We start from the raw sequence: 25,407 nt of genomic DNA, 5'->3' as shown, positions 1-25,407 counted from the left end.
ATAAGGGGGGATATGATCTCCATGTATAATACATAAGGGAGGATATGATCACCATGTATAATACATAAGGGGGATATGATCTCCATGTATAATACATAAGGGGGGATATGATCTCCATGTATAATACATAAGGGAGGATATGATCAACATGTATAATACATAAGGGGGATATGATCTCCATGTATAATACATAAGGGGGGATATGATCACCATGTATAATACATAAGGGGGATATGATCTCCATGTATAATACATAAGGGGGATATGATCTCCATGTATAATACATAAGGGGGGAAATGATCTCCATGTATAATACATAAGGGGGGATATGATCTCCATGTATAATACATAAGGGGGGATATGATCTCCATGTATAATACATAAGGGGGGATATGATCTCCATGTATAATACATAAGGGGGATATGATCTCCATGTATAATACATAAGGGGGGATATGATCTCCATGTATAATACATAAGGGGGATATGATCTCCATGTATAATACATAAGGGGGGATATGATCACCATGTATAATATATAAGGGGGGGATATGATCTCCATGTATAATACATAAGGGGGTATATGATCTCCATGTATAATACATAAGGGGGGATATGATCTCCATGTATAATACATAAGGGGGGATATGATCACCATGTATAATACATAAGGGGGGATATGATCTCCATGTATAATACATAAGGGGGGATATGATCTCCATGTATAATACATAAGGGGGGGGATATGATCTCCATGTATAATACATAAGGGGGGATATGATCACCATGTATAATACATAAGGGGGATATGATCTCCATGTATAATACATAAGGGGGATATGATCACCATGTATAATACATAAGGGGGGGATATGATCACCATGTATAATACATAAGGGGGGATATGATCTCCATGTATAATACATAAGGGGGGATATGATCTCCATGTATAATACATAAGAGGGGATATGATCTCCATGTATAATACATAAGGGGGGATATGATCTCCATGTATAATACATAAGGGGGGATATGATCCCCATGTATAATACATACGGGGGGGATATGATCCCCATGTATAATACATAAGAGGGGATACAGTATGATCTCCATGTATAATACATAAGGGGGGATATGATCTCCATGTATAATACATAAGGGGGGATATGATCCCCATGTATAATACATAAGGGGGGGGATATGATCTCCATGTATTATACATAAGAGGGGGATATGATCTCCATGTATAATACATAAGGGGGGATATGATCTCCATGTATAATACATAAGGGGGGGATATGATCTCCATGTATTATACATAAGGGGGGGATATGATCACCATGTATAATACATAAGGGGGGATATGATCAACATGTATAATACATAAGGGGGATATGATCTCCATGTATAAAACATAAGGGGGGATATGATCACCATGTATAATACATAAGGGGGGATATGATCAACATGTATAATACATAAGGGGGGATATGATCCCCATGTATTATACATAAGGGGGGATATGATCTCCATGTATAAATACAGTAGTGGTTCATATACTGAACTCGGGGTAGAGCTATTCACCCTGAGGTCATCACAGAGGACAAGGGGGCACTCTTTATGTCTGGAGGAAAAGAAATTTAACCTCCAAATACGGAAAGGTTTCTTCACAGTAAGAGCTGTGAAAATGTGGAATAGACTCCCTCAAGAGTTGGTTCTGGTCAGCTCAGTGGATTGCTTCAAAAAAGGCCTGGATGCTTTCTTGGAAACACAGAATATAACTGGATACTAACATTTATAGGTAAAGTTGATCCAGGGAATATCCGATTGCCTCTCAGGGGATCAGGAAGGAATTTTTTCCCAGCAGGAGCAAATTGGATCATGCTTTGCTGGGTTTTTTTGCCTTCCTCTGGATCAACTGTGGGTATAGGATTATAACTTTTTTTTAATGGTTGAACTGGATGGACTTTTGTCTTTTTTCAGCCAGACTAACTATGTAACTATGTAAGTGTTTCAACTGTGTATTTAGCTGTTTGCCTGGAATTCAGTTTTGATATACATTTAATCATTTTGAGGACCACATGATTGCATTAGCTGGTATTTAATGCATATGGTATTTATTTCTGACTGGAATTTAAAGTGGTTCTAAACCCTTACATATACCCATTAGAGTGACTGGCCTCAGGTCATATACACAAATGAAACAAATCCTCCTACATAAGTTGTACCTGTTTATCTGCAGTCTTCTCTACATCCATTCAAAGTCCAGAACTAATACAGCTTGTCTAAGTGTTCAGAAAGCAGGGGGCGGGGAGCTGAAATTACACTATACAGAGCTCAGTGGGGAGAGCTCTGAGAGCTGATTGGAGGGAAGGGACACACCCCCTTCACACAGCACACAGAAACAGAGTTGAAGCTGTCAATCACAGGCTCTGTGTTGCAGCTCCCTCCCCTGTCACCATCTTACTCTTGGTGTTATAAAAACTCAAAAGGGATTCTTGCTGATAGCAGAGGAATGAAGCAGCAGACAGAAATGACTTTTAGTGCTCTTAATTGAGACAAGTACACACTAAAGATGTCATGCTAGACATGCGTTGTTTCTTATTTTATGTCTGAGGTTTACAACCACTTTAACCTTAATAACACACACCACGTACTGTTATAACAGATTTAATTGGGCTGAAGTCTGAAACTGCAGCCCGGGTCTTCAGATCACTCAATATTTCTTCTTTCTTTAATAGTTTGTATGGGTTTTCTTGGGTGACATCCTCATCCACACGACACTGGAAGATTTCCTGCGTTTTAGAGGTTAATACTAGAGGAATTACATAATCCGGGTGACCTGCGGAATGAAAGGTAAAACAGGACGTCAAGTCGGTCATTCTATGACACATAACATGCCAATGCTATGAAAATATTTGTCACTAATTGTGCAAGAAAGACAATGGAATCCTATTGGAGACATGAATTACTTCCTTTCTTCCTTGCTGTTCTCTTCCAGAATTCCTAGTATCTGAATTGCAGCTTGAAAATATGCAATAAAGTCAACCTGACAGTTTTAAAATTTAAAAATTAGGAGTTGTAGTTGAAGAGGTATTCAACACAAATAATTTCACCCTTTAGAGATGGGTCCCTTTAACATCAGTATTAGAGATGAGCGAATCAAACCTGGCGAAGTGGAATTCGTTTCGAATTTCAGGAAAAATTCGATTCGCATCGAATCCGAACTTTAGCAAACTTCGGGTGCACGAATCGAATTTTTCCCGATCAGCCGGCAAAAGTGTCACTGCAGAGAGCTCCGCTGTTTCTGACAGTTCTGACAGTTCATTTACAGCGGTTGAAACATTGTATCTATTTGTTTCCATTTAGGATACAGATGTTTTTATTCGGAAATAAATAGATACAATGTTTCAACCGCTGTAAATGTGAAGGAACTGTCAGAAATAGCGGAGCTCTCTGCAGATACACTTTTTGCTGTACTGGAATACTTCTTCTTTTCATTCTTCTTCTTCTTTTCATTCTTCTTCTTCTTCTTTTCATTCTTCTTCTTCTTCTTTTCATTCTTCTTTTCATTCTTCTTCTTCTTCTTTTCATTCTTCTTCTTCTTCTTGTCATTCTTCTTCTTCTTCTTGTCATTCTTCTTCTTCTTTTCATTCTTCTTCTTCTTTTCATTCTTCTTCTTCTTCTTTTCATTCTTCTTCTACTTCTTTTCATTCTTCTTTTCATTCTTCTTCTTCTTTTCATTCTTCTTCTTCTTCTTTTCATTCTTCTTCTTCTTCTTGTCATTCTTCTTCTTCTTCTTCTTGTCATTCTTCTTCTTCTTCTTTTCATTCTTATTTTCATTCTTCTTCTTCTTATTTTCATTCTTCTTCTTCTTCTTTTCATTCTTCTTCTTATTCTTTTCATTCTTCTTTTCATTCTTCTTCTTCTTCTTTTCATTCTTCTTCTTCTTCTTTTCAGTCTTCTTTTCATTCTTCTTCTTCTTCTTTTCATTCTTCTTTTCATTCTTCTTCTTCTTCTCATTCTTCTTTTAATTCTCCTTTTCATTCTTCTTTTAATTCTTCTTTTCATTCTTCTTCTCATTCTTCTTTTCATTCTTCTTCTTCTTTTCATTCTTCTTCTTCTTCTTTTCATTCTTCTTCTTCTTTTCATTCTTCTTCTTCTTCTTTTCATTCTTCTTCTTCTTCTTTTCATTCTTCTTTTCATTCTTCTTCTTCTTCTTTTCATTCTTCTTCTTCTTTTCATTCTTTTTCTTCTTCTTTTCATTCTTCTTCTTCTTCTTTTCATTCTTCTTCTTCTTCTTCTTTTCATTCTTCTTTTCATTCTTCTTCTTCTTTTCATTCTTCTTCTTCTTCTTCTTCTTGTCATTCTTCTTCTTCTTCTTGTCATTCTTCTTTTCATTCTTCTTCTTCTTCTTTTCATTCTTCTTCTTCTTTTCATTCTTCTTCTTATTCTTTTCATTCTTCTTCTTCTTCTTTTCATTCTTCTTCTTTTCATTCTTCTTTTCATTCTTCTTCTTCTTCTTTTCATTCTTCTTCTTCTTCTTTTCATTCTTCTTTTCATTCTTCTCATTCTTCTTTTAATTCTTCTTTTCATTCTTCTTTTAATTCTTCTTTTCATTCTTCTTCTCATTCTTCTTTTCATTCTTCTTCTTCTTTTCATTCTTCTTCTTCTTCTTTTCATTCTTCTTCTTCTTCTTCTTCGTCGTGCCCCGTGACTGCCCAAATGAGTGAAGTGTGCGGTGATTCTAAGATCGACGGCACTCATCTGCTTGTCATACTGACTGACAGTATTATTTCTCTTCCCCAGCAGACTCCAAGGGCATTTAAATTAAAGGTACAGTGTTCTGTACTAATATAAAGGCTCTCTGAAGCCTAGAAACCCTTTAAATAAGTTAAATTCGCGGCGAATAAATTCGCATCGAATCGAATTTCTCCCGCAAATTCGGCGAATCAGCCGAATCGAATTTTTGAATAATTCGCTCATCTCTAATCAGTATAGTCCATTACAAGGGCTGAGCAATGGCTCCTGCATAGTGAAGTGCTGCCTAAATTTACTTCCCCCTGCAGTACTGTGCAAAGGCTGTAAACTTTTTTGTAAAGTTAGGATACTTTCAAAAGTACAACAACCTACAATGTACTTAGAAGAGAAGTATGGTTAAAGCTTTTTTGGTCATAATTCTCCTCTGGTTCACAGGAGTGCACTTACTTTTGTACACCTCTGATCCAAAATCAGCCAACATCAGGACATTACGGAACACCTCCAGGCTCTGGAAAGATTCAGACAATAATGTCGTGATCCACCCAGATGCCTGATTAGCAGCTGGCTCCACCTTTCAGCACACAGCTAAGAGCCTGAGCCAGCTGTTCCCTTCCCCTCTCCTGACTGGTCCCCCAATGAGCGCTGAAAGGGCAGAGCAGAGAGCCAGTGACTGACAGTCAATGCTCTCTGCTCAGCGTGGATTGAGAACTGAGCGTTTAGCAATGATTGCTCAGTTCTTTGGCTCAGAGCCAGTGGGGGAAAGCTGCGGCATCACACCAATGCTTCAGCCATAGAGGTGGGTATGTATGTTTGTTTTCTTATTCCCACACCTCTGCCCCCTTCACATATTGCGTAGTGGGAACGATTGTTCCCAGTAATTTTCAATGCGTGATTCTCACGAGATTCTGCATTCGCATAGGGCCAGTCCATTCACTTGAATGGGCTTCCTTATGCATGTTTGTCGCCCGTAAAGAAGCTCCTGCTCCTTTTTGGATGACAAGCTTCACGCAGCATCGCATTGTGTTTGGGGTGGCATTAAAGGATAATGGTGCCCAAATGTGCAAGGTGCAACGATTCTGATCGCGATTCCAAAACGCAAAGTTTGAATGGAGCCTTTAAAAAATGAATTCAAATCAATATTTGGAGTGTCCACTGTCACCTTTAAATGACAGCATCACTCTTGAGTTTGCATGCTAAAACGATGGGGTCTCACTCTCTTTAGAATAAAATTTTACAATAAAAAGATAGTTAAAGCTGAACTCTGGGCACAAAAACTTACATCCAATATCTTATATTCCTCAACCACCATAGAGGATATAAAGCCACTTTGTGTTCACCAAAAACCTTTGCAAATCCAGGTCTTACCACGCGATATCATCACTGTGCTACACATAACTTGAACAGAGAGCAGAGCTATGGGAGGAACCCAGCAGGCCCCACTTACTACAGGATGACTGTAGATAACTACAAGAGGGGGCGGAGACAAGACCCATCACCCTGCACAAGGAGAGAGAGCAGCAGTGACCGGTCTTTATTACAGGAAGCTCCTGCACAGAGGTAAAGTCTCACATTGGATTACTGCACAGATCAGAAATAAATACACAAAGCACACCAAGATTCAAGTAAGAATACACGTCTCTTATATTTAGACAGTATTTGCTTATCCTGGAGTTCAGCTTTAAGTTGACGAGAGTTGAAAACAGGAGCATTTGAAGACTATAAACTAAAGCTGGTGAGCTATTTACTCCACCAGCCTCCACCCATATCTAAAATATCACTTTTTTTTTGGCCCGACTATTTAAAATAAGTCTTTCTAATCTAAGCAAAACCTTTTGTGTCCTTTATGGTAAACCACTTCAGATTTTGTTAAAAAATAGAAAAAAAACCTTCAGGAACGGTGACAGGCCTGTGATTATAGCTTGGCCTTCCAACTCCGGAATGTGGTTATCACCGGTAAACATAGTATATTGGAGGAAGGAAATGCAGGCTGAAAATAAGATGAAGGATGTACCGACCCCAGCAAATCTTATTCTGGAGGTCAATGACCGATCAAAAGGGAAAAGGAGGAGGCCATTTGGTTGGGTTTTTATATCCTACAAGATTTCATGTGTCAGACTTGTGTGTTGATTCAGCCATGCAATACGAAGTGCGACACTGTGCAAACAACCAACATATTTATTGATATCAAAGCTCTTCTGCCCCAGATCTGTAACCGACTGCCTTCTGTCCTGACACCAGCACTGGATCAAAGCCTGGCAGAAGATCATGATCCACACAGGACTTTGCCAGGTTCTAGGAGGTTTATTCAAGTTTACAGCTGATCACCCTCTAGGAAGCCTTAGAAATCCTGGAGGAGCCCTCCGCACACTGCTTTTTACCCTTTCCAGCAAACGCTGCAATATAAAAAAAGGGATTTTTAGTTCACACATATTGCAATAAATATTTAAGCTGACCATCTTCATCAAAGTAATCCCTCACCGGCCATAGAGGGATTACTTTGATGCAGTTGACCAGCTTAAACATGTATTGCAATATGTGTGAACTACAAATTCCTATTTTTTATGGCAACATTTGCTTGAAAGGGTAATTAGTGTGCGGAGGGTTCCTCCAGGATTTCTAGTGTTAATATGTGGTTACACCCCTTTTGCACCTAATAAATGAATCTACAAGCTATTGGGATTTGAGCACAGGTATATCCTGTTTCTCTAGGAAGCCTTGGAGCATTACACCAAAGGATGTGCTTAATCATTCTCTGTGACTGTGCTTTATTTGTGTGAGAGGAGCCTTTTTAGACCTCCTTTATGACATCTATCCAGGAACAGCTAATAAGTTTTTAATCAAAGTTGTTTTAAGCTGGATAAATTGTAATTATGTATATCATTTTTGTTGATGATAATGTTATTTGTCCTGTGAAAATATTTCTCCAATTTACCAGATAGTCCTGCGGTGTCCCTGATGAAGCAAATATAAAACTGCGAAACATGTCGGAATTTATCAGCAGGCTGCAACTACAGCTATGTATTTGTATGGTTTTTATGCAAGTTAATATGCAAATGTATGCATTAATTTCTTGGATGGTAGTTATGAATTTAATCCACCACTTTTTGTAACTTAATAAATATATTGTTTTATTGTATATCAATTGTATTGGAAACTTAGTATGGTGCCTTTAAAGTCCCTTTACATTGAGGGTATACCCTTCTCTTTTCCATTGGATATGCTGATTTCATTGGAATGTGTCACCATACGCCTATTCCCTGAGATGTATTAAATATAATTGTTACATTCTTTGTGACTGAGAAGCTCTGGGCAGCCCTTTTGCTTGGTTTTTGGTACCCCTCCAGCTCTAGTTTTTTTAAAAAAAGGTATATATATATATATATACTCTTAGATTGTAAGCTCCAAGGAGCAGGGCCCTCCTAACCCTCTTGTATTGTTGCTGTGTTGTCTCCTGTTATATTGTAAACTGCTGAGCAAACTGTTGGCGCTATATAAATCCTGTATTATAATAATACATATATGTATATATATATATATATATATATATATATATATATAGGTTCGGTAGTGTGACAGTCCTGAATTCTGCAGAGAATGCTACCACCTCATTGCATGATCCTGTTCTCTGCAGCATACACCTGAGTTCACAGGGGGAATGTCCTTGACACCCTGGGCTCACAGGACGTGAGTTGAATAATGCTGGGAGTCATTCAGACAGAAACTAATAACCTTTTTAAGGGCCCAGCTACACCTAGCCGATCCAATGGAGCATGTTTAACACATGCACATTAACATGCAAGTTCTCACATGTCGAAGTTCCACCCAGCCCCCATCCCCCCCGGTATTTAGAAATTTATTTTTGGCAAGGGGGTTGGGGAGGGGAGCGGGTATCTAGTTTTTTCCACTTCCCGGCAAATCACCTAGGCAATTCCATCCTATGTTCGCCCTTCCCCTGCCATCAACCTTCAGGACAAAGGTCTAAGGAGGCTGCAGGACCATTCACAGCATGCAGTGTGGCTCACGCATGCGCAGTAGGGAGCCGTCTGTGAACCTGCAAGGAGTCACAGCAGGCTTCCCACAGTTAACATGCCGGCGCCAAGGAACCAAAGACTGGCGAAGAACTTGCCCGGGTGAGGATCCTTGGACAGGTGAGTGTCTGTTTAGTAAAAGTCAGCAGCTACAGTTTTTGGAGCTGCTGACTTTTACTTTTTGGAACCCTGGCTGAAGCTCCTCTTTAAGGCAGTCCATTTACTTGAATGGGCTGCCAACGTTCAACAATGGACTGAAAATTAGACCTACACCATCATTGGTAATGCACCGTATGGTAGTGTGTTACAATGTGCTGGGGTGCACTGCAACCTAATGCAGGCCATAGACGGTTCGTTTATCGACCGATTTTTCATCCGAAAAACAAAACATTGGTTGTTCTGTTGTCACCAATGATTGCAAAAATCATCCGTTTTTCACAAATTTTCCAGTATGACCGATGAAAGAAATGAGGAACCGCGAAAATTGGCCGATGCCATTGCCCCACTAACAGTGCGAAAATCGGCCGATTATTCTTTCAAATGAAAAATCGGCCGATAAACGAACCGTCTATGGCCTGCATAAGTGTGTAGTCCTGAATGCTGAAGAGAATGGTACCGCCTCATAACGCGATCCAGTTCTCTGCAGCATACTCCTGCTAGATCATGCAGTTAGAGGGGATGAATCCTTGGCTCACAGAATGATACTAGGAGTCATTTAAAGCAGTAATAATCCCAAAAGCAAACATTTATTACTAAGCAATTCTTAGAAGTGGGGCTGCATTTCTTTTCTTTTTTAGGCTTTTTTCTCCTTATTTTCATCTGGTGATCCATGTATTCATTAAGCAGAGTTCTTCAAGGAACTGCAGTGTTCACCAGGAAGCTGCTGGATGACAGGCAGCAGTAGGGTGAACCCTTCCTCTTAGATTGTAAGCTCTAAAGATCAGGGTCCTCTGTTTCCTCTTGCACCAAATTGTATTGTAACTGTAATGTCTACCTTCATTTTGTAAAGCGCTGCGCAAACTGCTGGCGCTATATAAATCCTGTATAATAATAATAATCTCTCATTACTTTCTGTCTGAGTGATAGGGCCACAATCGTACAGGCCCGATAGCATTTGCATGCAAGAACCCCACAGGGGGTTCATGGCGATTAACTGCAAGAGGTGGCCCCGATAAAAGCAATCAGAGGCTGCAGGCTCCCGCAGCTAATTACGGCCACTCACATGTAATTGCTCAGTCACCACAGACTGTCTTCTGCATCCAGAGCCAATCACTTGCAGGTGATCGCTGCATTTGTGATTACATACGAGAAGCCGTGAATAGCTACAATAGCCAGCAACCTCCCATTGCTTTCACTGGGGTTGTCTCCTGCGGCTAATCACTGGGAACCCCAACTGAATTTCTCACATGTAATCATTGCTGGGCACATTGACAAGTGTAAATGTACCCTCAAGGTCACCAGGAAAAATACAGAAGATGAATATACCCATCAGGGACACAGAAAGCAATAAAAAAATCACAGAGGTTATAATCCATTACAATTCAAAAGCTAAAAAAAATGTTTGGGCTATACATACACTTTAAGGACCAAAATGAAGGCTTGGGAAGTAGAAGGGGATGGGACCACAATCACCTTTACGGAAAGGGCAGGGATATAAAATTTCAATAGCCCAAATCTCTGAACAGCTGATCCCCCTATTATATTTTATCTCTTATTTTGCATTCTTCCCCATCTTATACCAGATTTGTGACAGGTACACTTTAATCCATCAACATTTAGCGCTGAAAAGTGACCCTTTAAAACACTGTACATCAGGCATACATAGATAAGTTTAATAAAGTCTTCAAACTCTTTGCTGGAAGCGGCGCTATGTAAAGCGATCCACTTGTTCTTATAGCTGGCCTCCATGTATACAAAACAAGCCATCATCGGTGTCAGAAGTCTGGATAGGGTCAGGGATAAAAGAAGTAATTTTGCCTTCCCTACACATGATGTGTGATACAATACATCCCTTTTGATCCCGGTAGCTCCAGGCAAAAGTGGAAGAGTGAGAAGGTTCATCTAGTACACAGCACAATGAAATCTGTGTCATTTCCTACATGGGAATTCTGTTTGATGTGTGACACTGCGGGGTGACAGCGGGGTGAGTGTACACAAATTTGTGTCTATGTAATAAAATACTCTGTTATAAATAGTTCATGCATTTACACACTGGCGTCTTTAAAGAATTTACAGTAAAGCACAATAATAAACTACTATGGCACAAAGATTGAGTATAGATAAATAAGAGAAGATAAAACAAAACCCTGCGGGGTAAAAAAGTCCTAAAAAGTCCTAACAAAAATGGATGTAAACAATTCAGCCACTGGATGATGGTTGAAGCACCTCTTAACCCGAGAAATGAGAAACTCTAGTGCACATACAACAAACAGAAAAGAGAGGGCGCCACCAAGTGCAGCTTTTTATAAGTAAAAACAATGCCAGTCAGCATGTATAATAGACATTATCACCCCATTAAGCAGAGTTCTTGAAGGAAGCGGCTGGTCACTGCAGTGTTCGCCAGGAAGCTGCTGAATGACAGGCAGCAGTAGGGTGAACCTTGCTGGAATGCAAACAGTGTAGTGAAGCAGCTGAACGTTCTGGACCCGGCTCAACAGGTGAAGCAGCTGGAAGTTCTGGACTCGGCTCAACAGATGAAGCAGCTGGAAGCTCTGGACTCGGTTCGAATGGTGAAGTCTCATGCTGACGCTGTATGGACGCTTCCCTGGCGAATTCTGCAGTTACCGGCCGCTTCCTTGATGAACTTTGCTGAATAGACGGAAGATGTCTATTATACATGATGGCTCTTCATATACTGCAGTGGGTGCGCATATGTTTTTTATGGCATTGGTTTTACTAATAAGAAGATGCACTTAGATGGTGGTGCCCTCTCTTTTCTGTTTACTGTTTTTAAAGAATTTGATTGTTTAGATGTCTTCAGTGTATTGGTTCGTACAAAGCGGTACAGTCAAGGAACCATCCCTCATTACCTTGTAAGTAAGGATGCATTCATACTATAGTGTTTCATGAACAAGCACAAAATTGCCTGATTTGTGCACGCACTTATAAAATGCGCAAAAAAGTGTGCTGAAAAAAGGAGCATAAGCTGCTTTTCCACATATTTCGTGCCCCTATTCCAGAGGTCTACTAAGCCACAGAGCACTAACCGCTGGTGCAAAGTGCAAAGATGGATACAGAGCTGGACGCAAATAAAAGGAATTTTTTTAGAGGCCCAAATATTTGTAAAGAAACACACGTGGGTTTGATATACTAAAGGCAAATATACTGTGCACTGCAAGTACACCCACAAGCTCTGTTGATTTCTATCACCCAAACATGTGCAAGCAAAAATGCTCATTTTTATTTTTCCTTGCATGTGATCGGGTATTCTTTGCAAAGTGAAGCTTTACCTCATTTACTAAGCTCTGGAGTAACTGCACTTGCAGTGCACAGTATATTTGCCTTTAGTAAATCAACCCTATACTCTTGTAACTCATCTGTCCCCTTCAGACAGGCAGAGAGGGCAAATCACTAGTCACCAGTATTGCCAGTGCTCTCCCTACAGTCAATCGTTCCTCTTTACTGACAATGGTGTTTGTTTATGAACCAGCGGTAAGTGATCGCTGCTCAGTTCTCCGGCATTCTCGGAGAACACAGTTCTCCTGTGAATGCCGTTTATGAAGCATATGTAGATCAGTTCTCCAAACGAAGGGAGAACGGTCTACAAACGCAGGAAAACTGCTGATTTTACTATAATCTTGCAAGATTACAGTAAAAGATCAGTTTACTAAGCAGAGGTAAATTATCTCTGCTTAGTTTGCGGTCCCTCCGATTCTCCAGCTCTGGGCTGGAGAATCTGGAGGGAGAACACAGATCGCCAGGGAAGGGCTGAACATGTTCTCCTGAGTGTTATAAACTGTGAATGACCGGAGAATAGCTGTGATCCTCTGAATCACAGCTATTCTCTGTATAATAAAGGGACACCAGAGTCTTGCTCTGCATTGTGTCTCTGCACAGAGGCAGCCATCTTGGTAGAGGTGGGGCTTTGCTTCCCTATGTCAGACCCTCCAGCAAGGAGAACAGTGATCAGCACAGCAGTGATATCACCAAATTTCACTCCAAATCTCATGAGGCTAGCATCAGAAGCAGTAGGGCCATGGATCTCACACTACAGATATACATCTATGAGGCTGGAGGCACCAGATTGTACGCCCCTTGAGGGTTAGGGACTGATGTGAATGTACAATATATATGTAAAGCACTGCGTAAATTGACGGAGCAATAAAAGTACCTGAAATATATAAAAATAAATATTTCTATTTGATACAAAAGATAACAGCCTTAATTTAGACATGGGTTTTCTCACTCATTATTCAAAAGTTTTATGACCCCCTCTGTGACTATCATCCCAACCCCCCCCCCCCCTTTCATTTTGCTCTGTCTTATCTCTCGTCTAATCCTAGTATTATAACAATTGCTGTGTACATTTGTTTGTGTTTTTTTTTTCCCTCAGAGATTGTTTCTTTTCACATTCTGCTGAGGCTGAGCTGACAGATGCTGCAGAATCGTCATGCTTTGTGAAGTAGTACTGCTTGGACCTTGAAGAAGGGGACATACCCCAAAAGCTTGTCCTGAAAATTGTATATTAGTGCAAATAAAAAAAGTATCAAGGACAGTACTCAAGGGCAGCACAGTGGCTAAATGGTTAGCACTTCCGCCCGGCAGTACTAGAGTCGTTGGTTCAAATCCCAACCACGGCATCACCTGCCTGGAGTTTGCATGTTCTCCCTGTGCCTGCGTGGGTTTACTCTGGTTTCCTCCCACAATCCAAAGACATGCTAGTAGGTTATTTGGATCCTGTCTAAATTGGCCCTAGTATGTGTATGTATGAATGTAGGCTAGGGGCTTTAGATTGTACACCCCTTGAGGGTTAGGGACTGATGTGAATGTACAATATATATGTAAAAGCGCTGTGTAAACTGATGGTGATATATAAGTACCTGAAATAATAATAATAATTGGTGCAAACTGACCCTTACTCTTTGTATTGTTCTTATTTTCCACATTAGATACCCCCAAGCTGAGCTGTTTAATTTCATTGCATAGAAGGTACAGAAGTACTTCTGACGCTAAAGGAAGTTGTGTCCCGGGACAAATGTTCATCACCGAGCAATGATACCCGTACATAGTCATAACCCTAAACTAAACAACTGAATTCCGTTCTGATGAAATCTGACAAACTCCTGAAAACCAACTTCCACAATGACTTTTGCAGATTTTCTTCCCAAGAGTAATTGTCTTTGTTCTGTCTATAGTTCAGCTCACCCTGCCAAGTTCCAGAATAACACACATTCACACTAAGCAGTGCAGAAAGCAGAGATGATGTGTTGTGTGCGGCATTGTCTTCCAATCAATCACCGTTCTGTCTACTAAAAATGGATTCTGGATGGTTGCTTGAGGTTACAGAACCTTGCATACTTTTTCTGCCTTAGGGTCACCATACACATTACAATCTTTTTACAATCAACTTTAGATTTACCAAAACCTTCTATGTAATAGAAGGGCAAATCTAAACAACCTATTCAATTTGTATTTAGTCAGGCCCTTGCACTATATGGTTGATGGCAGATCTAAAGGAGGTTGTACAATTAAATAGTTTTGTGTATAGCGACCCTTAGGCTACCCTTTAGTGAATTAGTCCTCATGCACACAACGCTTTTACAGCGGCTGTTTTTGGCTTTTGATGTTTTTTGTCTACAGCCCGTAAACTCCGTAGCATGTTATCCTATGTGTCCATGCACACATAGACTGGAATCAATGTTTTTTGGCTGGGACATTTTTTGGCTGTAAAAAAAACCCAGAACTAGTTGGTTATTAGAGGAGTTTTTTAGCTGTAAAAACGCTCTAACGCTGAAAAACGTGGCAAAATGCGGTAAAACATGGTAAATCGCAGCAAACCAGCATTTTTGGACTTTTTTTGACCAAAAAAAAACTATTAAAAAATGCTAAAAACCAGCGTTATCAAAACGTCCAGTGTGCACGGAGCCTTATAAAAAAAACAAAACAAAAAAAACTGATTGCTGCATTGGAGGGTTTTATAGCCAAATGCACCTTCCATAGGATTGAATGTAACGCATGTCAGGCATGAAATAATGCAGTGGTGTGATGTTGTCTTACTAAGTAAGACAGGGCTCGAGAAATCTCAGGAGCCAGGTCGCCATGGCATCCAGAAACCATGACCTGGCACCTGGGCCCCCGCCAGCCCCCACACCCGATCTTCTCCCCCAATCCCTGCACTCAGGGCTGGGACAAGGGGCAGGGGACAGGAGAAGCGTCAGCGACAGTGAGGAGAGAACCAGGAGAAGGTGCCGGCTCTCTGTGCTCTCTCCCATCCTGTCAGTGGAGCCCCATCCTGTCAGTGGAAGCGGGGCTTGTGAAAAAGAGGTGATGGGGGGGCTGTTTGTTCTGGGAAGGAAAAAGGTAATGGGGGGGTAAAAAGGAATTTGTGCCAGAAGGAAGAATGGGGGGGGGGGGCAGGTGTTAGAAGGCAGGATTGGGGAAGATTTGTTCTAGTAGGGAAGAATTGGGGGGATTTGTACTAGGAAGGGGAATTTTGAGGGAGACGATTTGTTCTAGGAGATGGGATTTGAGGGGGGATTTGTAGTAGGAGTAATTTGGGGGGAGGATTTAAGCTAGGAGTGGGGATTTGGGGGAGAGGTTTTGTGTTGGGGGGGAGGATTTGTGCTAGGAAGGGGGATTTAAGGAAGGGGAGGATTTGTACTAGGAGGAGGATTTGGGGGGAGGATTTGTACTAGGAGGGAGGATATGTTTTAGGAGTGGGATTTGGGGGAGAGGATATGTACTAGGAGGGGGGATTTGGGGAGAGGATTTGTGCTAGGAAGGGGGATTTAAAGGGAGGAGGATTTACACTAGGAGTTAGGATTTCAATAGAGGATTTAGGCTAGGAGTGGGGATTTGGGAGGAGGATTTATGCTAGGAGGGGGGGATCTGGGGGAGAGCTTACGCTAGGAGTGGGGATCTGAGGGAGAACTGGCTCTTACATTTTTTAGCTGAATCCTAGATTGAAAGCAAATTTGTCAAACCCTGGAGTAAGATTAGTACTGTCACTTACCGGAGCTGACAGATGCTGCAGAATCTTCATGCTTTTTAGCTGCAAGCAAAAAATAAAATTACTGATGAACCTAGATAGGAGAATTGTGACAATTATAGCTATACAGATCTAGATTCTGGCAATCACCATAAGCAGTACACTCCACCCAGCCCCTCTCGCTGACATGTATCTTTCACTTTGTTCGAGGCAATGATTAACAACAAGCAGGGGCTGAAATGCATGGAAAAGAGGTTACTGGGTGGGGTGTTCTCATTCATGCTGGAACAATAAAGTTGGTTTAAAGCTTTTCAGAAGTGACAGTGTGCGTCTTCATCACATGTCTGTTTGGGGAGGAGCGGATCCTGGTGATATGAGCATCTGTGGCTGTGATGGCAACAGCGATTGACTTTAGGAGTGATACTGTGGTTTGTGATGGCTATCACCATAGATGACAGATATAGCCAATCTGTCCCCAAGGACAGACCACAATCTACTACCTAGAGAAAATAACATGCTTCTGCTGAATTTTTCAGTGTCCAGAATAAAGCAGTATTAAACCAAACACTAGAGATGAGCGAAGAAATGAAAAATTCGATTCGGCTGATTCGGCGAATTCCAGTGTGAAATTCGATTCGATGCGAATTTCTCCGCTACGAAGATGACTTATTTAAAGGGTTTCTAGGCTTCAGAGAGCCTTTAAATTAGTGCAGAACACTGTACCTTTAATTTAAATGCCCTTGGAGATGAGGAAGGAGAAGGAGAAGGAGAAGGATGAGAAGAAGGAGAAGGAGAAGGATGAGAAGAAGGAGAAGGAGAAGGGTGAGAAGAAGGAGAAGGATGAGAAGAAGGAGAAGGATGAGAAGAAGGAGAAGGAGAAGGATGAGAAGAAGGAGAAGGAGAAGGATGAGAAGAAGGAGAAGGAGAAGGATGAGAAGAAGGAGAAGGATGAGAAGAAGGAGAAGGATGAGAAGGAGAAGGATGAGAAGGAGAAGGATGAGAAGAAGAAGGCTGAGAATAAGGAGAAGGATGAGAAGAAGGAGAAGGAGAAGGATGAGAAGAAGGAGAAGGATGAGAAGAAGGAGAAGGAGAAGGATGAGAAGAAAGAGAAGGATGAGAAGGAGAAGGATGAGAAGAAGAAGGATGAGAAGAAGAAGGATGAGAAGAAGGAAAAGGATGAGAAGAAGAAGGATGAGAAGAAGGAGAAGGATGAGAAGAAGGAGAATGATGAGAAGAAGGAGAAGGATGATAAGAAGGACAAGGAAGAGAAGAAGGAGAAGGAGAAGGATGAGAAGAAGGAGAAGGATGAGAAGAAGGAGAAGGATGAGAAGAAGGAGAAGGATGAGAAGAAGGAGAAGGAGAAGGATGAGAAGAAGGAGAAGGATGAGAAGAAGAAGGATGAGAAGAAGGATGAGAAGAAGGAGGAGAAGGATGAGAAGAAGAAGGATGAGAAGAAGGAGAAGGATGAGAAGAAGGAGAAGGAAGAGAAGAAGGAGAAGGAGAAGGATGAGAAGGAGAAGGATGAGAAGAAGGAGAAGGATGAGAAGAAGGAGAAGGAGAAGGATGAGAAGAAGGAGAAGGATGAGAAGAAGAAGGATGAGAAGAAGGATGAGAAGGATGAGAAGAAGGAGAAGGATGAGAAGAAGGAGAATGATGAGAAGAAGGAGAAGAAGGAGAAGGATGAGAAGAAGGAGAAGGATGAGAAGAAGGAGAAGGATGAGAAGAAGGAGAAGGATGAGAAGAAGGAGAAGGAGAAGGATGAGAAGAAAAAGGATGAGGAGAAGGAGAAGGATGAGAAGAAGGAGAAGGAGAAGGATGAGAAGAAGGAGAAGGATGAGAAGAAGGAGAAGGATGAGAAGAAGGAGAAGGAGAAGGATGAGAAGAAGGAGAAGGAGAAGGATGAGAAGAAGGAGAAGGAGAAGGATGAGAAGAAGGAGAAGGATGAGAAGAAGGAGAAGGATGAGAAGGAGAAGGATGAGAAGGAGAAGGATGAGAAGAAGAAGGCTGAGAATAAGGAGAAGGATGAGAAGAAGGAGAAGGATGAGAAGAAGGAGAAGGATGAGAAGAAGGAGAAGGAGAAGGATGAGAAGAAAGAGAAGGATGAGAAGGAGAAGGATGAGAAGAAGAAGGATGAGAAGAAGAAGGATGAGAAGAAGGAAAAGGATGAGAAGAAGAAGGATGAGAAGAAGGAGAAGGATGAGAAGAAGGAGAATGATGAGAAGAAGGAGAAGGATGATAAGAAGGAGAAGGAAGAGAAGAAGGAGAAGGAGAAGGATGAGAAGAAGGAGAAGGATGAGAAGAAGGAGAAGGATGAGAAGAAGGAGAAGGATGAGAAGAAGGAGAAGGATGAGAAGAAGGAGAAGGAGAAGGATGAGAAGAAAAAGGATGAGGAGAAGGAGAAGGATGAGAAGAAGGAGAAGGAGAAGGATGAGAAGAAGGAGAAGGATGAGAAGAAGGAGAAGGATGAGAAGAAGGAGAAGGAGAAGGATGAGAAGAAGGAGAAGGAGAAGGATGAGAAGAAGGAGAAGGAGAAGGATGAGAAGAAGGAGAAGGATGAGAAGAAGGAGAAGGATGAGAAGGAGAAGGATGAGAAGGAGAAGGATGAGAAGGAGAAGGATGAGAAGAAGAAGGCTGAGAATAAGGAGAAGGATGAGAAGAAGGAGAAGGAGAAGGATGAGAAGAAGGAGAAGGATGAGAAGAAGGAGAAGGAGAAGGATGAGAAGAAAGAGAAGGATGAGAAGGAGAAGGATGAGAAGAAGAAGGATGAGAAGAAGAAGGATGAGAAGAAGGAAAAGGATGAGAAGAAGAAGGATGAGAAGAAGGAGAAGGATGAGAAGAAGGAGAATGATGAGAAGAAGGAGAAGGATGATAAGAAGGAGAAGGAAGAGAAGAAGGAGAAGGAGAAGGATGAGAAGAAGGAGAAGGATGAGAAGAAGGAGAAGGATGAGAAGAAGGAGAAGGATGAGAAGAAGGAGAAGGAGAAGGATGAGAAGAAGGAGAAGGATGAGAAGAAGAAGGATGAGAAGAAGGATGAGAAGAAGGAGGAGAAGGATGAGAAGAAGAAGGATGAGAAGAAGGAGAAGGATGAGAAGAAGGAGAAGGAAGAGAAGAAGGAGAAGGAGAAGGATGAGAAGGAGAAGGATGAGAAGAAGGAGAAGGATGAGAAGAAGGAGAAGGATGAGAAGAAGGAGAAGGAGAAGGATGAGAAGAAGGAGAAGGATGAGAAGAAGAAGGATGAGAAGAAGGATGAGAAGGATGAGAAGAAGGAGAAGGATGAGAAGAAGGAGAATGATGAGAAGAAGGAGAAGAAGGAGAAGGATGAGAAGAAGGAGAAGGATGAGAAGAAGGAGAAGGATGAGAAGAAGGAGAAGGATGAGAAGAAGGAAAAGGAGAAGGATGAGAAGAAAAAGGATGAGGAGAAGGAGAAGGATGAGAAGAAGGAGAAGGATGAGAAGGAGAAGGAGAAGGATGAGAAGAAGGAGAAGGAGAAGGATGAGAAGAAGGAGAAGGATGAGAAGAAGGAGAAGGATGAGAAGGAGAAGGAGAAGGATGAGAAGGAGAAGGATGAGAAGAAGGAGAAGGAGAAGGATGAGAAGAAGGAGAAGGAGAAGGATGAGAAGAAGGAGAAGGATGAGAAGAAGGATGAGCAGAAGGAGAAGGATGAGAAGAAGGAGAAGGATGAGAAGAAGGAGAAGGATGAGAAGAAGGATGAGAAGAAGGATGAGAAGAAGGAGAAGGATGAGAAGAAGGACAGTTCTGTGACAGTTTCTGTCTATTTCTGACAGTTCTGGGACATTCACTCCATACAGCGGTTTCAACCGCTGTATGGAGGGAATGTCATAGAACTGTCAGAAATAGACTATTAATGACAGTTCTGGGACTGTCCTTCCATGCAGCGGTTGAAACATTGTATGTATTTGTTTCCATAAATGGATCCATTTATGGAAACAAATACATACAATGTTTCAACCGCTGCATGGAAGGACAGTCCCAGAACTGTCATTAATAGTCTATTTCTGACAGTTCCATGACATTCCCTCCATACAGCGGTTAAAACAGCTGTATGCAGTGAATGTCCCAGAACTGTCATAAATAGTCTATTTCTGATAGATCTGGGACATTCACTCCATACAGCTGTTTTAACCGCTGTATGGAGGGAATGTCATGGAACTGTCAGAAATAGACTATTAATGACAGTTCTGGGACTGTCCTTCCATGCAGCGGTTGAAACATTGTATGTATTTGTTTCCATAAATGGATCCATTTATGGAAACAAATACATACAATGTTTCAACCGCTGCATGGAAGGACAGTCCCAGAACTGTCATTAATAGTCTATTTCTGACAGTTCCATGACATTCCCTCCATACAGCGGTTAAAACAGCTGTATGCAGTGAATGTCCCAGAACTGTCATAAATAGTCTATTTCTGATAGATCTGGGACATTCACTCCATACAGCTGTTTTAACCGCTGTATGGAGGGAATGTCATGGAACTGTCAGAAATAGACTATTAATGACAGTTCTGGGACTGTCCTTCCATGCAGCGGTTGAAACATTGTATGTATTTGTTTCCATAAATGGATCCATTTATGGAAACAAATACATACAATGTTTCAACCGCTGCATTGAAGGACAGTCCCAGAACTGTCATTAATAGTCTATTTCTGACAGTTCCATGACATTCCCTCCATACAGCGGTTAAAACAGCTGTATGCAGTGAATGTCCCAGAACTGTCATAAATAGTCTATTTCTGATAGATCTGGGACATTCACTGCATACAGCTGTTTTAACCGCTGTATGGAGGGAATGTCATGGAACTGTCAGAAATAGACTATTAATGACAGTTGTGGGACTGTCCTTCCATACAGCGGTTGAAACATTGTATGTATTTGTTTCCATAAATGGATCCATTTATGGAAACAAATACATACAATGTTTCAACCGCTGCATTGAAGGACAGTCCCAGAACTGTCATTAATAGTCTATTTCTGACAGTTCCATGACATTCCCTCCATACAGCGGTTAAAACAGCTGTATGCAGTGAATGTCCCAGAACTGTCATAAATAGTCTATTTCTGATAGATCTGGGACATTCACTGCATACAGCTGTTTTAACCGCTGTATGGAGGGAATGTCATGGAACTGTCAGAAATAGACTATTAATGACAGTTCTGGGACTGTCCTTCCATGCAGCGGTTGAAACATTGTATGTATTTGTTTCCATAAATGGATCCATTTATGGAAACAAATACATACAATGTTTCAACCGCTGCATTGAAGGACAGTCCCAGAACTGTCATTAATAGTCTATTTCTGACAGTTCCATGACATTCCCTCCATACAGCGGTTAAAACAGCTGTATGCAGTGAATGTCCCAGAACTGTCATAAATAGTCTATTTCTGATAGATCTGGGACATTCACTCCATACAGCTGTTTTAACCGCTGTATGGAGGGAATGTCATGGAACTGTCAGAAATAGACTATTAATGACAGTTCTGGGACTGTCCTTCCATGCAGCGGTTGAAACATTGTATGTATTTGTTTCCATAAATGGATCCATTTATGGAAACAAATACATACAATGTTTCAACCGCTGCATTGAAGGACAGTCCCAGAACTGTCATTAATAGTCTATTTCTGACAGTTCCATGACATTCCCTCCATACAGCGGTTAAAACAGCTGTATGCAGTGAATGTCCCAGAACTGTCATAAATAGTCTATTTCTGATAGATCTGGGACATTCACTCCATACAGCTGTTTTAACCGCTGTATGGAGGGAATGTCATGGAACTGTCAGAAATAGACTATTAATGACAGTTGTGGGACTGTCCTTCCATACAGCGGTTGAAACATTGTATGTATTTGTTTCCATAAATGGATCCATTTATGGAAACAAATACATACAATGTTTCAACCGCTGCATTGAAGGACAGTCCCAGAACTGTCATTAATAGTCTATTTCTGACAGTTCCATGACATTCCCTCCATACAGCGGTTAAAACAGCTGTATGCAGTGAATGTCCCAGAACTGTCATAAATAGTCTATTTCTGATAGATCTGGGACATTCACTCCATACAGCTGTTTTAACCGCTGTATGGAGGGAATGTCATGGAACTGTCAGAAATAGACTATTAATGACAGTTCTGGGACTGTCCTTCCATGCAGCGGTTGAAACATTGTATGTATTTGTTTCCATAAATGGATCCATTTATGGAAACAAATACATACAATGTTTCAACCGCTGCATTGAAGGACAGTCCCAGAACTGTCATTAATAGTCTATTTCTGACAGTTCCATGACATTCCCTCCATACAGCGGTTAAAACAGCTGTATGCAGTGAATGTCCCAGAACTGTCATAAATAGTCTATTTCTGACAGTTCTGGGACATTCACTCCATACAGCGGTTTCCGGCAAAAAGTGTATGTGCAGAGTTCCTCTATTCTGCAGATACACTTAGAGGAGCTCTGCAGATACACTTAGAGGAGCTCTGCACATACACTTTTTTCCGGTTTGGAATTATTCTTATTTTCATCCTACTTCTTCTTCTTCTTCTTCATCCTCATCCTCATCCTCTTCTTCTTCTGAGGATGAGGATGAAGAAGAAGAAGAAGAAGAAGAAGAAGTAGGATGAAAATAAGATTAATTCCAAGCCGGCAAAAAGTGTATGTGCAGAGCTCCTCTAAGTGTATCTGCAGAGCTCCTCTAAGTGTATCTGCAGAATAGAGGAACTCTGCACATACACTTTTTGCCGGCTTGGAATTATTCTTCTTTTCATCCTACTTCTTCTTCTTCTTCTTCTTCATCCTCATCCTCAGAAGAAGAGGATGAGGATGAGGATGAGGATGAGGAAGAAGAAGAAGAATGAAAAGAAGAATAATTCCAAGCCGGCAAAAAGTGTATGTGCAGAGTTCCTCTATTTCTGACAGTTCTCTCACAGCTTCTTCACATGTACAGCGGTTGAAATATCTGTATCCTAAATGGAAACTAATAGATACAAATTGTATCTATTAGTTTCCATTTAGGATACAGATGTTTCAACCGCTGTACATGTGAAGAAGCTGTGAGAGAACTGTCAGAAATAGAGGAACTCTGCACATACACTTTTTGCCGGCTTGGAATTATTCTTCTTTTCATCCTACTTCTTCTTCTTCTTCTTCTTCTTCTTCTTCTTCTTCATCCTCATCCTCTTCTTCTGAGGATGAAGAAGAAGAAGAAGTAGGATGAAAAGAAGAATAATTCCAAGCCGGCAAAAAGTGTATGTGCAGAGTTCCTCTATTTCTGACAGTTCTCTCACAACTTCTTCACATGTACAGTGGTTGAAACATCTGTATCCTAAATGTAAACTAATAGATACAATGTTTCAACCGCTAAACATGTGTTCCTTCTGTCAGAGAACTGTCAGAAATAGCGGAGCTCACTGCAGGGACACTTTTGCCGGCTGATCGGGAAATGTTCGATTCGCGCACCCGAAGTAGGCAAAATTTCGGTTTCGACACGAATCGAATATTTCCTGAAATTCGACTCGAATTCCGGTTCGCCTAGTTCGATTCGCTCATCTCTACCAAACACAATACAAATTAACATATTGCAGCTTATTAAACCCTAAATGTGGTGGCTGCATTAGTTTATTTTAGACTTTTTTCCTTTATTTTCAGGTGGTGATCCGGTCAGTGACAGATTTCCTGTCTTAGGCAGGCCATAGATGGGTCGACAATCAGCTGATTTTTCAGCCGAAAAAAAAAAAATCGGCCGATTTTTGCACAGTTAATGGGTTAATTGGTCTGCCGGTTTTCTGGATTTTAGCACTTTTTTTGATTGGTAAAGTTGGAAAAAAATCAGCCAATTTTGCCAAATCGGCCGATTTTTGCGGCAATGATGGGCAAATCGGTTGATTTTTTTACCGATAAAAAATCTGCATATGAGCTGTGACAAAGAAGAAGGAGAAAAAGAAGAAGAATTCCAGTCCACTATTATATTTGACATGGAGAAGGAGAAGAAGAAGGAGCAGAAGAAGAAGAAAAAGAAGAATTCCAGTCCGCTATTATATTTGACATGAAAAAGTGTTGCGGTTGCAACAATGTATCTATTTTTATCCGAATGAAACCATCCGAAATGGATACAAATAGATACAATGTTGCAACCGCTATACTTTTTCATGTCAAATATAATAGCGGAGCTCTCTGCAGGGACAGAAGTAATGAAATGCCAGCCGTAGACGGGACGAAAATCGGCCGATTTTTCTTTTTTTGTTAAAAAAAAGGCCGGTTTTCGACCCATCTATGGCCTGCATTAGGGTGTCTCCACTCTGAATGGAGGAGCAACAGGGAAACCTTTGGACAGCAGCATTGTCAGCATGGGGAGAGGGTAGTATTAAGCTAGCAGATTTAGATGGACTTGACTAACAAATTAAAGCTGAACTTGAGCTAACACATTTTCGGCAGTTACAGTGACAGTTTTTCCTTTTGGGATAAAAGGTTTACATCAATAAATAAAAGCTGATCGTTGTAAGCCCCTCTGTCAATGGTTTATCTCAATCCTCTAACTGCAACGTTTTCTGGACAGCTTGTTCCGTTATAAAATAACAGATGTTCTGAAGGAATCAACAGGGGAAAATAAAGGAAAAAAAAAAACGAAAACCAGAAAATGAATGCAGCCACCACATTAAGGGCCAATGCACACCATAAAGGGTACATTCGCACTTGTGTGCATCCCCGTGTGTCTCATTTTGACAGCCCACTAAATTCAGCATGCAGGAATGTGCAAAAAGTATGAAAGGTACGACTTTTAAAATCACAATGCACCAAACTGCATGGTGCAAGTGCTGCAGGCAGGCGTTCAGCTAAGTAGGAAACTGAGGAAGATGTGTGGGGGGGGGGGGGGGGGGGTGCTGTTACTTTAGGCCACAGGTGTTAGGCAGAAAGTACACTTACTCTTGAATGGGAACTTGTATTGACAGAGGTATAGAAGTTGTCATTGCTGCCTTCCTTCTAAAAACGTTACCTGGCAGCTTCTGTCTTCAATTCATTCTAATATTCTGACCTGGAACCAGCATGCACATTTGGAAAGTCAGAGCTCCTAGTCTGCTGAAGTCATTGGATCAGCATGACAGCCAATGAGATATTTTCAGAAGGGGAGTCAAGTAATGGCAGCCATTCACATTTCCTTAGTGCAGATTTCCCTAATATTGGTTATTAGTTGCAAAGGGGTAAGTACCAGACCGGCCAAAAATCTACAGTTGGACCAAAACAAATTATGGGATAAACAGTGGATTCTGAAACATGAAATAAAATGTACCGGAGTGTTTGCCCTTCCTGTTTGCACTCCCTGGCTTCTTCTCTCTACTCTTAGGTCTTCGTGCGGATCCACGGGAGGTGCGGGACGGAGATCCAGATGAACCTCGGGTGGACATTGCTGAAACTCAGTAGAGGAGACCAATTAATAGCATCACTAAAGGACTGAGAGA

The 25,407-nt window shown here is 41.1% G+C and overlaps 1 protein-coding gene across 2 annotated transcripts in view; it reads right to left on the bottom strand.

Annotated features, from left to right (window-relative positions):
- Positions 1-25,407, bottom strand: part of DNAI3 (dynein axonemal intermediate chain 3) — a 131,492-nt gene that overhangs the window by 77,723 nt on the left and 28,362 nt on the right. The window contains exons 3-5 of one of the 2 annotated variants that reach the window (XM_089684409.1): positions 25,239-25,361; positions 15,961-15,999; positions 2,658-2,842 (exon numbers count right to left, since the gene is read on the bottom strand). In XM_089684409.1, the coding sequence (XP_089540535.1) occupies positions 2,658-2,842; positions 15,961-15,999; positions 25,239-25,361 (347 nt within the window). The remainder of the gene's footprint in view (positions 1-2,657; positions 2,843-15,960; positions 16,000-25,238; positions 25,362-25,407) is intronic. The other variant, XM_089684411.1, reaches the window with a different exon arrangement.

This window comes from Staurois parvus, unplaced genomic scaffold (assembly GCF_062004578.1).
Source record: "Staurois parvus isolate SC_StPar_1 unplaced genomic scaffold, SC_StPar_1.0 ptg000347l, whole genome shotgun sequence".
NCBI classification, from domain to species: domain Eukaryota; kingdom Metazoa; phylum Chordata; class Amphibia; order Anura; family Ranidae; genus Staurois; species Staurois parvus.
Note: the sequence above shows the minus strand (reverse complement) of the source record. Positions and strands in the feature narration are given on the sequence as shown.